This window comes from Diplotaxodon limnothrissa, linkage group LG23 (assembly GCF_057381915.1).
Source record: "Diplotaxodon limnothrissa isolate DT_005_m linkage group LG23, D_limnothrissa_male_GT1.1, whole genome shotgun sequence".
Taxonomy (NCBI): domain Eukaryota; kingdom Metazoa; phylum Chordata; class Actinopteri; order Cichliformes; family Cichlidae; genus Diplotaxodon; species Diplotaxodon limnothrissa.
The window spans coordinates 24,005,442-24,019,851 of NC_140617.1; the positions used below are offsets into that span (position 1 = coordinate 24,005,442).

At 40.8% G+C, this 14,410-nt stretch overlaps 1 protein-coding gene across 3 annotated transcripts in view; it reads left to right on the top strand.

Moving 5' to 3' along the window:
• The window catches only part of LOC146608103 (receptor tyrosine-protein kinase erbB-4-like), a 381,455-nt gene extending 367,942 nt beyond the window's left edge, over nucleotides 1–13,513 (top strand). For all 3 annotated transcript variants that reach the window (XM_085348721.1, XM_085348723.1, XM_085348722.1), the window contains exons 24-27: nucleotides 370–467; nucleotides 632–802; nucleotides 3,519–3,804; nucleotides 4,842–13,513. In XM_085348721.1, coding sequence (XP_085204847.1) covers nucleotides 370–467; nucleotides 632–802; nucleotides 3,519–3,804; nucleotides 4,842–5,680 — 1,394 coding nt within the window. In that variant the 3' untranslated portion in view covers nucleotides 5,681–13,513. The remainder of the gene's footprint in view (nucleotides 1–369; nucleotides 468–631; nucleotides 803–3,518; nucleotides 3,805–4,841) is intronic.
• The last annotated feature ends 897 nt before the right edge of the window (nucleotides 13,514–14,410 follow it).

Here is a 14,410-nt window from a genome sequence, read left to right on the forward strand (position 1 = left end):
AATCATTACCTTATGATTCACTAATAGTGTGTTTAGCAGCTGGCTCTTAAGTATTTAATAGCCCTGGGTCAAGAGTTATTAGGGAAGTACTAAAGAACAACTCATTAACTATCAGACTGTTCCTGATTTGTTGTTCCTATTTCTTTAGCAACTATCCCCCTCTTAGAGTAATACACAGGGCTGACAGGAAGCTGCAAATGCAGTAAGAGGCTCAAGAGTAGTCCTTCTGAAAAATGAGCAAAGAAAAAGGAGACAGCTGGGATAAAGGTTAAGGAATTGTAGACAATTAATAAACTTCTCTCTGTATATTTCTCTGCTTCTTTTTCTAACTCCACGGCATTCTTCCTTTGCCCTCTTTCTCTTCCCCAGGCTGGATGATTGATGCAGACAGCAGGCCGAAGTTCAAAGAGCTGGCCGCCGAGTTCTGCAGAATGGCCCGTGACCCACAGCGATATCTGGTGATTCAGGTGTGTCCTTTGATAAAAACTTTCCTTTGTTTCTTTTCTCTGCAAACATTTACATATCGTGCAGACACAAAAGTATTATCTGATGCATCTCTCGCTGCAATCTGTATGCTGCTGGAATTAATTTGGTGCTCGGCAATTAAAACTGTTACACGTGTATAATTCAGGGAGACGACCGTATGAAGCTTCCCAGTCCCAATGACAGCAAGTTCTTCCAGAGCCTGCTGGACGAACAGGACCTTGATGACTTGATGGATGCCGAGGAGTATCTGGTGCCTCGAGGTTTCAACATGGCCACTCAGTCATGCACGACCAGGCCTCGTGTTGACCCCAACAGGGTAAGACCACTGACGAAGACTGTGTTATACTGCATTTTGGAAGCATTTGTGTGCCAAACACTCCAAAGTTGTTAAGCATCATAGATGATCTCCAGCAAAAAACATCTTTAATTTTGTGTACGTGCCTCTTCTCTTTTACTGTCCTACAGTATATAAATGCTCAAGGTGGTTAAGAACCTGCAATACACTGATGATTTCCCTCTACTAATAACCTGCCTCCATCATTTCCATCACAGTGTGTGTGTCTTAAACCTGGACTCTTTATGCAGTAGCTCCCCAGGCCCCAGGTTTCATTACTCAGAGCGCCATAGGCAAATAACAAGCCGCTATCTTAAAATGCTGGAGTCGTTTACAAATAGACAATGAGCACAGGCTGGGCTGCTTGCTTTGCAGCATGCACCATGCGCTGCTGGCCAGCCCATGGCTCTGCATCTTATACAACTTTAGCCCCACGACCTATCCATTTGCCAGTGGCTCTTTGTTCCCTGACAGCCGCTCACATACGCCAAAAAAACCCACACATGATAATCGAGTCAAAGTCCTACTTGTTTAAGGTCAACAACCAGATTGGCAATTGAAGATCTTTTGATTTTACAATCAGAAGCTGCCGCGTGCCCAAGCAGGGAAGGTTGTGCCGCCTCAGACACAGTCCGATACAGACGGTTATCTTATCTGTGCTGATTTGCTCTCACTCGCTCACACTTGAAAAGACGAGCCGATAATGACTTGCTTTGAAGAAGGGATGAACAGAGAAGTTTGGAGGAGGAGGATGCTGATTGCAGTAGAGGGAAAACCGTAGGAGTAGGTGGACGAATATAACCCCGGGACATTTCCCTCTTTTCTGTTGTGTTTTGTAGATCTGCTTCCCGTAATTGCTGCTGTAGCGCTAGCAGCTGGCAAGAGTGCAGAGAAGTTGGCCTGGATTAAATAGCCTGCAGCAAGCCAACACAGCTCCACAAGAAGCCCTTTGCTTCATTTGTCATGTTTGTATGGGCCTTTTTTTTTTTTAAGGTTCAGGTGTTTGTATCATAGCTTTGCCTGGCTGCCCCTCACAGTCCCTGGTGGCTGATGACTACACCAGCAGAACTTTGTCTGAGAATTTTACTTCAAAAGGCAGCAGCATGGGTTAAAGCCTCACTGCTTTGCCGCAGTTGGAACAAAAGTTGTGTACGCTAGCTTAAACTTTGTTGTTATTAGCTTATTTGCCATAGATATTATATCATCAAAGAGTTAGACAGTACCCAGAGTACCTCAGACCAAAGATATTTACAGCTAAGTTAATTCAGAAAGTATCTTAATCAGAATTTCTGGCAGAGAGCAGAATTCATGGTTCCATCAATTACAGCAAGTAATTGAACTGAAGCAGCAAACTGCCACTACATTGTACGGTATGATGTTCTTTTTATGAAGTGTTGTGTTAGTTTTATGCAGATGTAGTGGAACTCAAACCTTCCACAAAGTTCAGATGTTGTTTCATCAGTCCACAGAATATTTTCCAAAATTGTGGGGCATCATCAAGATGTTTTCTGGTCAATGTGAGACTTTGTGTTTTTGTTTTTGGTCAGCAGAGGTTTTCTCCTTGAACTCTCCCTTGGATGCCATTTTTGCCCAGTCTCTGTCTTATTGTTGAATCATAAACTTTGACTGCAGTTCTTTAGATCTTGTTCAGTCCACTTTTGGTAGGCCATTCACTCCTGGGAAGGTTCTATAACCGATTCAATTCCGATTCACAAGGTCCTGATTCGATTTGATTCAATTTTGACTCAGACAGTCAGAAATATTTTAATTCTGATCATTTATCAGTACATATCCATATTTTTTATGTCTATGTATAAAAACAAAGCTGATACTTGAGACTTCATCAGAGGTTTAAGCATCACAGCAGATGCCTATGTGTCAAAGTAACTGAGGATAAAACGCAGAAAAACATGAAGGAGATTTTCCTGCCCTGGCTTTTTATAGCAGATTCTGCAGTAGAACAAAAACTGAAGCAAACCATGAATCAACCTATGAACGTATTACCTGCTGCTGCTGAAGTGAAGCAGAGCAAAGTTACAGAGGTGTTAACATCTTTCTGTGGAATCCGTTCACCTGCTTTTTAATCGTTTAGTGTTTTAACTCTTTGGCAGTTTTTGAAATAGTTTCGTGAGCCTGAGCTGAGATTCTGGCATTTCTGGCAAAATACATTCACATTTAAAAATTGATTCAGAATTTTTAAGAATCAATATCACATTATTCAAACTAAAATCAATTTGAAACGGAAAATTGATTTTTTTTATACCCACCCCTAATAATGGCTCTCACCGTGGTTTACCAAAGCCTCAGAAATGTTTTTTATAACAATTTCAAGACAGATAGATGTCAGTTTGTTAAATCTTAGCATGATGAATTGATATTTGAGATACTTTGGCCTACTTCACTTTGCCATACAGGTTCTTGTTAAGTGAGTTTTTGATTCAGTAGGTCTGGTAGTAAGCAGGCTTGGTTGTGGCTTTTGAAATTGAATGTAACTTTACAAAAACATGTGGTTAATCACAGTTAATTCGTGATTTAACAATCAAGCAGGGCAAAATAGCCTTACTTGCACTTCTTTAGCAGAGAATCAGCTGTGTCATACACTTATTTGCTCCGACTTGGACTTCATGGCCCCTCTTGAACTCATGCTATGCTCAGTTTTTCTTATCTTAACCCCAATCCCTGCCTCTCTTTACTGCAGAATCAATTTGGCTATCGAGATGGTGGTCCAAATGCTGCAGAAGGACCCTTGGCAGGCACACAAGCTTGTGTGAACCAGGATGCCACAGGTGGCCCGAGCCCAGTCCTGGAGGACCAGCGTTGTAATGGAAGCCTGCATAAGAAGAGCCTGAGCCAGGCTGGAGGGGAAGACAGTGGGGGTCAGAGGTACAGTGCTGATCCAACCATCTTTCTGGGAGAGAGAGCATTGAGAGGGGACACTGATGAGGACGGATACATGACGGCAATGAAGGACAAGAGCTCCTCAGGTACTCATAGTAAAGCCTTATGAGACTGTTGTGGCCTCTTGAATCATTTAGAAGATAGTTAATCCAGTTTAATTTTCCAGAGTATACATTAGAAGCAGAATTGCTCTAAAGAAGCTAAAAATAAGTTCAGGTAGGAATTCTGCAGTCCTGCAGGGTATTTAATAGTAATGATGCGTAAATGCATTTTAGGAGCTGTATTTAATCCACAGCACATAGTAGATAATATTAAACTTTAAAATAACCTTACCTAATTAAAATAATTTCTTACTAATCTAAAAACAAAACTGTGTAGAGGAAGTTAAAGATTGATTGCGCTACAATCATCTATGCAGCTCCACAAACAGAAACATAATTAAAATTATAAACAAGTACATAATATATGTGCACCTTTCTCTCTGTCTTGTCATCTCTTTGTTCATTCACAGAGTAAATACGATCCTTTGTACGATAGTCGGCCTGTCAGTTTTCCTGTTCATTTCATCTCATTCCATTGATTAAAATTCCTACTGAGTTTCCTTCGACGGCGGTGTATGTCAGCTACTACTACAGAGTCATGTTTTGCCTTTGATCATAATTCAGTCCATCAGCCCTGCTCTTGCACTACCGTCTTTGATTTTTTTTTTTTTGAGCAGCTCAAAATATAACAAAGCCTGCAGCAAAATGCATCTGATGCAATGTCAAGGAGCGGAAAAGTGGGCAAAATCAATAGGTTTCTCACCCCACTATTATAGCGCTTGGAAGCAGTGAAGAGGGGTCATTTGTTGGCATTTTCAACCCCGGCAGATGGAGTTTCCAGTGCCAAAGAACTGCTGGCAAGATGCCCGTCTTGTCCTGAGTGCCTGCCATTAACGCCATTATCATCTCCATCTTCTCTCCTCATTACCGAGTGATCTCTTTCTTTTACTCCATTTCATTCTCTATTTCCTTTGTTTTCTCACCTCTTGATTTAATTTCTCCAGATTTTTTGTTATTGCTGTCTGAACTGTTTTTCTCTTCTTCTAATTCACTCTCCTTCTCATTCATTTTCTGTGGTACAGAATATCTGAATCCCATTGAGGAGAACCCGTTTGTCACGCGACGTAAAAACGGCGAGATCCACGCCCTGGATAACCCAGGCTACCACAGCACACCCAACAGTCAGCCCAAAGGAGAGGACGAGTACATCAATGAGCCCCTCTACCTCAACACCTTCCATACCCCCGCTGAGCTGGGCCTGGAAGCCCTGAGGAGAAATGGTCTGCCCCTACCCACCCAACCTCCTTCTTCTATCTCAGCCACAACCTCAGGCTCCCATCTCCCGCTTACCATCCAGACTAGCCTGCCCCACTACCCCCTCCCCACAGCCCAACCATCTCCATCTGGTATTCCTTGCCATCATGGTCCACCGACTCACATCCTCCATGCCCACCACACCGTCAAACCTGCAGGGCAACCTGGCAATCCAGGTGGCAGCTCTGTTGCTCAGAGTCAAGCAGGAACTACTGCTCAGGCTCAGGTGAGCCAGTCGGGCGCCCTGTCCACTTCAGCCACCATTGGGCATGGCAGCCTGCCAGCCTACCAGAGCTACGCCACCACACACCCTGCCAGTTTGCTGAAGCATGGAGGGCAAACATCAGGTAAAGCCAGCGGAAAGAAGCTGAAGGTGACCTTTGACAATCCAGAATACTGGCAGCACAGCTTGCCTCCCAAATCATCTAACCAGGCAGCCTCAGATGGTGCCCAGGGAGGTTCCACCAACGCCAAGCTCTTCTATAAGCAGAATGGACACATACGGCCGGCAGTAGCTGAAAACCCTGAATACATGTCTGAGTTTTCCCTGAAAGCTGGAACCATCTTGCCACCTCCACCTTACCGGCAGCGAAACACTGTGGTCTAGATTATTCCATTTAACAAACGTTCCCCAATCTTCCTCTAGCCTCCAACAAGCCCAACATCCTCTCCAGTTCCACGGTCCTACACAAAGAGAGAGTAGCACCAACCAAGGCTGCTCTCAGCCCTGCCCAGATAACAGGCCATCTGCTGTAGATTGTAGCAACATCTGGAGGAGGTGGACCGAACCAAGCAGAAGCAACTCAGACCCCTGAACTGTCACTATAGACAATCTCGTCCATCTCTGTTCTGTAGATAGAGACTGTGCTCCATGTCATTCAGAATGTCAAGGTTATGGTAGTTTTCAGTAAAGAACAGATGCTTAATTATCACACAGCAGTGGATGGACTGTATCTGGGGGTATCTGAACTCACTGCCAGCCACTTGGGTTTCAGATTTGTGAGAGGAACAAGAAGTTTTACTAATCTTTTTGCTTTCTATTATAAAGTTCTGAGGAGGAACAATATTCTGCAAAGGGTTTCTGAAAGACACAATCACATAGAACAAATACAGTCTGTTAGATGTCAAGATGCCTGGTTTTCTGAATGACATTAGAGTGAGGTAGCCAGGCAACAAAAGCAAAATATGGAGGAAGAAAAGACAATATAGAGTGGACAACAAAAGATGGAGCACTCATCAATCATATTCAGTGATTTTGCCTATAGGATTATACCCACCGTGTGTTCTTTTATATGAAATATGTGAATCTCATCTCATCCTTCTACTGTAACTGTGATACTGTGATGGACAAAACTACAGTGATCTTTTCTTTCACATTTGTAGTTCAACCATGGACTTTTTAAATTGCTCGAGAATCTGCAGGGCAACTGCTGTTCTGTTGGTTTTGCTTGGCTGCTGTCTGTTTGGAGAAGCTGACTAAAACAGCTTTCCCAGGGCAAATGGTAAAAGGGAAACCACACTGTAAACACTTTTATAATCACGGGTTTCAGTGCTGAAAAGATTTTTATACACTGGTTTTCCCATTCAAGCTAACTCGGATGAGAAAACCTGCTATGAGCTGTAGAGTACTCCAGTAAAGCAGCTGAACTCAAAATGGTGTTCAAAGAGAGAGAAAAAACTACAGAAAGGGGAGGAAAAGTTCATGAAAGTTTATACAAACTGACTAATGAAGACCTCAAGGAAGGAACAAGACAGCACCAGCAGAGCACAGTTAAACAGACTACTTTATATGTCTATCTGTCTTTATGTTAGTGTGATTGGGATTAGTGTGTGCGTGTATGTTCATATTTTAGCAAGCTACAGATGATCCCACTGGGGGGTAAAAGTCAGTGTTAATGGAGTCGAAAGCTAAAGATCTTCAGTACTAACCAACGATCGACTCTATCAAGGCTTTTTTTTCCTATGTTAAGTATAAAACAAACCAAGCTCAAATCAAAAGATCATTAAAAGCCCCAAACTGCACCAAATGGCACCAAATCTCTGGAAGGGTTTTATAGATTTAGGGTGTCCTTAGCTAACGTTACTTTCTTTGAGTTGATCAAAATCAAGAATGTGAGGATTTATCATTTTAGTAACTGGAACTGGAGCTTGTCTCGGTCATGGTGTTTGTTATATTCTCGATTGCTTGGTCCGAGAAAAAGTACAACTCTAGACTACTTTTGGCCACATAATTCTTGATTATTTTTGTCCACATCTGATCTAGATGTTTTTTGCTTCTTTTTTTTTACAGAATCATGTTTTTTCCAGACCCCACCCATATTCTTATTAGACTGTTAATTGGTAGCTAATTTCATTTTGGCTACTAGAAGTGTCAGTGGTTCCTACCCAAATTGTTCACAAGGCAGAAGTCGATAAGCTAACCTTGTCTGCTAGAAAATGTATTTTAAAGAGCAAGAAAAAAATGATGCTTTCAAATAAGTCAGATGTTTCAAAGCTAAATTTATTCTTTAGCATTAAAGCTAACTTAAGCCTCACATGCACCTCCATAGAATTGTAACTACACCTTGTGGCAACATAGATCTCTGATCTTGCCAACGAATATGTGGCCATAGATTGTGGCTAAATACAGAAAACTTGACAGTAGCTTGAAGTGTATATTTTATTTATATTTCAACCAGGACAACTATAGTCAGAAGACTGTTGTTTTAGTAATTTCTGTTTGGAGGTATGGTTCTATTCTGGGCTAATGTAGAAAGCACAAAGCAGGAAGACTCCTTTCACGTAAACTATACTTCTGTTTCAGCTCTACGCCGTAACTTATACCATAACCAGACCCCATTTTAACCCTATGCCGCAACCTTCTAAGTAACATGTCGTGCACTTCCCTAGAAATGTAACTACATGTCGGGCCAATGCATACCACAACAACTTGATGGTGTGGAAGACCTCAGTGTAGGGATACAAGGATTTTCCAATTACGTAGTTAGTTGGGATGTTGAGATTTCCCACAGTAGTCTAAATGAAGTTTAAGATTTCACAGAGCAGAAATAACAACAAATGTGAAAAGGAAGAGTTAGCTGGATGTGGGGTTGGCTGCTTCCAAAAAACTGTCATAAGGATGTGTAGAAGGGTACTAGCTGAGACATTAGCTTATCCACTGGGACTGTGGTGGAGCTTGACTTTGTCACCTAGCTGAACTTGGCCTTTGCTCCAGTTGTGGTCAGAAGTTTATATCCACTCATCACAAATATCATGATCATTTTGGGCTTCTAATGAATTCTTTGAAACTGTCTTTTTTCCATGGTGAAATGACTGTATAGTATACATATTTAATGGCTTTAAAAACAAAAAATTGGGCTTTAAAGTTTTAAAAAGTATCTGGCATAATTCTGGCTGGATATTTGGCCACTCTTCTTGGCATGCATTGAAAATGTAAAAAGTAAAAGAAAAAAATTCTAAGCTGAAAAATAGCACGACATTCATGCCCATGATGAGTGTATGTTAACAACTGGCCAAACCAAGTTCATAAAGCAAGTTCTGTTTTGAATACATGTAATTTTTTTTAATGCAGCACAGGGTAACTGGTAAACGAAATTAGTACTATACTATATGACATTTTTTTTCAGTTAAAACTATAATGTTATGTTTTCCAATATTAAGTTAATATAGTTTTCATTAGTTTCTTGGTGAATCACCAGACAGTCAACTACTGTTACCAGTATTAATAACTGTGCCAATTTTTAACATACCTAAGAAAGTCATTTCTTGTTTTGTTTGATGTAATTTGCACTTTCAGCACCACTGAGTTTTAAATTAATTAGTCTAGCCACTGTTTAACGAAGCCTCTAATCTATAAAGGCTTCACATCTGTTCTTAGCCCAGAGTGATATCGTCACTCTCAAGAAATCTCAAGAAAATAGTTCTAACCCTGACTACTGATGCCTGTGTAGGCAACTTGCCAGTCAATGCTGCTGAAAGGACTGTATTACAGCCGTTATTTCTTCCACCAAGCCATACACAACACCTGTGGGTAGGGGAAAACACTGCAACGCTTGCCAAACTTAGAAGTTCAAGATAAAACTTGTGTAATGTTGGGTTTTCTCAGAGGTCCTTTTGCAATATCTCCTTTATTTAGTTGAATGAATATGAAGAAAAACTTGTAGTTCTTGAACCTTTAACAACAACGGTATTTTTCATTATTTGTGGAGCATAAATATTGCTTTGTCATAGTTTCAACAACCTTTCATCATTCTGCTCTGCCAGAGCCCAGCCCTGCCTAAGCTGTGTTCTTGCGTAGGTTATTTATTTTGTGTATTTAAAAGTGTGTGAAAGTGTGCTTGTCTCAGTCTATGCACATGTAACGCTGTATGTGTTTATCCTCCCCATGGAGCACTTTGATCAAAGTCGCGGGTATAAAGAAAGGATTTCCACTCTTCGTTACTGAAATATTCAACTTGTTTATCCAGCCGTTTACCACTTCAGAAAGCAATAGCTTTAGCAAAAGTACAAGGAAGGAACTGGGGCCAAGAGGTCATAAGGAAAACACATTTTACATGGTACTTGACCAGCTTCAAGAATGTCCTTGTTTCCATGTTTTTTCGCTGACTTCAAACAGTATTTATAGTAGTGCTTTGATGCTGTCATGATTAATTGATGAAGGAGTATTTTGTAGTCCTTTTTCGAGCTCTAATTCAGTGAAATAGAGACAGCATTTAATATCAATGTGAAATATTTATGGCGCGTTTGAGCTTGTTTATACTGAGCGATGGAAGCGACTGCCAAATCTGGGTTTCAAGAAAAATGAACAAAAATATGATGGTGGTCGAAAGAAAAACACACGCCTTGGTTTATGCCTGTTTTGCCCTAAATTACACTGCAGACCCAGGCAAAATGTGTGTTTGAATCAAGAACAGATTGAAGGACTGATGATACAAATGGTTTCAAATGTTCTCAAGAGCACTTAAGAGAATCCGAGGCATCCCCACTCTCCCATTTTTGATCTGAGTCATTGACTTGTTTGTTGACAGAAAGGTAGGAAAAAGCACCTGAAGTTCCCCTTCTGTTAAGTCGTGTTTTTTCCCATCCTAAGACCTTGGTTATCCTTTTAGAGTACCAAAATGTGTTGCGTCTATGTGGAAGCATTTTTTTCCTCTCTGAAGACTAATATCTTGTGTCTTGTTTCAAACTAATTTTGCCTTGGTGTTACCTGCTGCTATTTGTCTCAGTCCTTAACAGGCTTGTGTTCGTGGCAGTTCAAAAGCATGCCAGGGGGAAACACTGCTGGTTAGGCTGATCCTTTTTATATTATTTTCTGGGTTTAGGTTTTTGTTTTTTGTTTTTTACTGCCTCCTCAAAGCCAAGGTGCAAAGGCATGTAGCCATGTCCTGAACCGAATCCTTCAATATTTTATCCTCAAACACCATACAGGCTTCAACAAAGTCTATTGTATACTAAATATTACATTGCATGGTTCCCAAAGTGAGTGTTTTACTGCCCTCCACCTTCGTATCTCATTTATGACAACATTATACTCAAATTTCTGTCCAGTGTGGGAAAAATTAATCAGATATTTTTTATCGAGTTTAGTAGCACAAACTGGGAATCCTTATTTCTGCGATGTTTCATGGGAATTTTTGTGTGTGAGTGTAGTACACCCCCACCCCCTCCCTACAGTGTCTTTTTAATATTGAGTTTTATCCTTAGTATCAACGATGTAACTTCTTTTTCCCACTATTGTGTTGGCTACTGTACATTCTTCAACATGTTTGTTATTCTAGCCACGTTTTTCGGTTTCTTGACATTTTAATTGCACAAAAGAAGAAAAAGCTACTCTTAGCTACTCCCTTATTCACAAGGGGTTGCCATAGCGGGTAGCTCCACATATTCGGTTTGCTAGATTTTTACGCCGGATGCCCTTCCTGATACAGCCCCGAAGGGATTTGCGTCTCCTACCGGAAATCAAACCAGGAATCTTTCGCTTGTTAGGCGAATGTATAAACCACTATACCATTGTCCCTCATAAAAGAAAGTCATTCATTTTCTGTATTCAAATCATTGTATCAGTATAACTGTACAGAATCTTTGGGATTTCCTCCCAGATTTATCTAACACACTTCAACAACAAATGTGAATAATATTTTTATAAAGCACCGAAATGGCCGACTTGGTGAATTTGTAAATAAGGAGGCGATGCTTTGAATTTATATTGGTCTTCTCTCCTACTGCTTTTTTCTCCTGCTTATATCGACTTGTACAAAAAGAGCCGTACATATTTGCTTTATGTAAGTGTACCCTTTTTACTAATGGGTATTTCATTTTAAAAGTTCTTGTTGTTCCCTTCTCATGTGAAACTCTGTTCAGTGGCCCTGCTTCAGACCTTTGTGGCTGTTCACGTGTAACGTTTCAGTTTAAGTGAACACTGTTAAACACTACACAAATAACAATGGGTGGTGTCTCACTTTGAATACTTCCATAATAGTAGCATATTAGCTTGATAGTGTAGTGTTGTCTGAAATCAGGCACGACAAGAGGCTGGACTATTGGAGCATTTTACCATGGCTGTTATGTTAGCTGGCACATTTTGTTCATGTTTACATTTGTCAAGTTACTTACTAAATGTAATACTAAATTCTTCTGAAGTAATGTAAACACAGCAACATCAGTCCCAGATTGAAAAATCTCTTGCTTTTAGCTTTCCAGATAGCTAGCAATAACAAGGATTGTTGCGCTAGCTGCAACATTTTATAAACATATGACAAAATGAGCTTCTTACCATGTATAACACTTTTCTGTCATTGCAGATGTAAGTTTAACATGCATAAATATCAGTCGATGCCATAATGCGTGAAATATCAATCCCGGGTTGCTAAGCATCTGCTGGCGGTAGCTAGCTAGATAGCGCAGACTGCAAGTCTCACACTAGATGGCGCATTTAGTGAATTTATCAAGTTGTTGAGCCTCTGGTCAGATATCTTACACTAAAATCTCTATGAAGTCACAGAAAACTACCAGACAATACCACAGTGCAGACAACATGCCAACAACACAAAAACAACTAACTAGCTAGTATTAGCTCAATATCTGGCTCTAATTTGAAGATCAGCTGTTAATGCCTTAGTTTCCACTACTTAAGGCCAAAGTCAGACAGGCTGTGCGACGGGTTCATCATTCTCCTTGCAATATCTGATCACTAAGGAAAGATGTATGGTCCCCCACCAGTTAACAAGTGGTTGCTGGAGATTGCTGTCTGTCACAAATGGGGTGCTGCATCAGACAGCCTCCTTGGGATCGTTTTGTTTGCTTGCATATTGTTGCTTTTGCCTGTAGTTTGCATGAAAAGCAGCCACTTTTCAACTATGCTCTCTGTAACTCGAAACGGAGAACATTCACCTTCAAAATAAAAGCAGTGCCTTATCATTGGAACTAAGACATTTCAAAAGGTGCAACTTTTACAATTAAGGTGAATATTTGCCAATTGTGCCACACTTTTGACAGTTTCACTACAGCTTAATGAGTAGTTTGCGAGCATTTGCAGGCAAGTTGGACGCTTCCATGCAAACTGGAGACTGTGCCAGTCTAACAGTGGCTAAAACAATCATAAGTCGATTTTTGGTACAACTCTGTATACCTGTTGGCAACCAATGTCATACTAGCAACCGCCAACAACCTCCAGCAGCCATTTGCATACTGTTTGTGGAATATACACTCTTTTGCCATGGTGTTCACTAGCTGTTAGGGTAACCCCACTCACTCTAGGCCTAAGTGAGTGAAGGTTTTAGCAATCAATTTCACAGTCATTGCTCGCAACAACCAGCAACCACTCATCAACCAGTTGGGCGATGAACATTTTTCCCTAGCAACCGGTCATAATCAGATTATTCCCAGCTGGTCTCTAAGCCTGGGTGAATAGGTCCTGAGCAACATTCAGAATAGTGCATGTGTCAGAGATTTACAGTTAACAAACAGTCAGGTGAATGATCAACACTATTCACAAAATAACGGTAGGGGTGGTAGTACGCAAACTGAGACACATCTGATTTACTTTTCCAATGCCTACCATGTCAGTCAACCAAGAGAACTCAATGCCATCTTTCTAAATGTCATAAAACTGAAACCTGTGGTCCCAACTAACCTATATAAACTGTGTTTGAGAGTCAGTGTTACCTTCTCTGCTTACTTTCAACTCGAAATATTACTGAGCCAAGTCCACCCTCTTACTCCTCTTTTCTGCACAGCCTTCACAATAGGCCCTGATTTCATTTAATTTGTTTTGCATGCTTTCAAAAGGAGACATAGTGGAGAGAAGGCGTCATCGCTTGCTCCTCTTTGCGTACTGTTGGTTTTCAATACTTTCCCCTTGTCCCTTTACCCAACACCGTCATTGCTGACTTTCTCTTTGAGTACTTTGAAACCATACCCAAAGCTTTATATCATAGAAATACCGTTCCTCATGTTTGTTACATGAATCTGTCAAAAGTATATTTTTAATTTAATATAAATAAAGATTGATTCGATATATGGTGTGGTCGTTTGTGCACGTGTGTTTAGTAAGTGTTGGGGGGGCTTTCTTTACTTGATATTTACTTGGGAAAGCACCACTTTAAAGTTTTTATTCTTGTTATGAGTTGTGTATCTTCAAAATCAGCCAAATCAGGGATTGCTAACCTTATTAGGAATTCTGTATCTTTTTCAAATACCCCTCAGTGGGGAAGTCCTCAGCCCAGATCATAGGTTTCCTTGCTCGACACGCCACCCTGCTGCCTATAAATAGAATGGAAAACGAAAGCTGCTTTCAGATGCTCTAATCCACATGCTAACAGCTTCAATAATAAAATTTAGCAGATGGTGTCTTTAATTAAGGCAAGGAAGCTCTCAAGTTACAGTTATATCTGAACATTTCAGAAACTTGCACTGGAGACGAGATGCTGCACCGCTACACGCTTTCATGCTCAAAAGGACTTGCAGATGAAGACCAGCTGCATCAAAAAGGTCCGCAGTGTGCTCGCCTAGCTTCCTCCAAAACCTCGCCTCAAATCAGATAATGTGTGGATACAACATTTTGCTGTCGTTTTACTCTCGCCCCGCGCTGCGCTTAATACACTGTTTACCCAAGTGTTGGTTATGTAAACTGGCATAGGCAACATCTTTGCTATGCAAGTGCTCCTTCATTCCACTCCGAGGCTTTCATTTCAATCATAAATAATACAAAACTGTCCAATGGCAGAATATGAGCTTTCTGAAGTCACTGCTATTAATACTAATAAGGCAATGGGGTGCTTTAAGTAAACAGTGTTTATGAACTAAAATCCTCCCCCTCCTTTCTCGTCCTCCTTCTGCC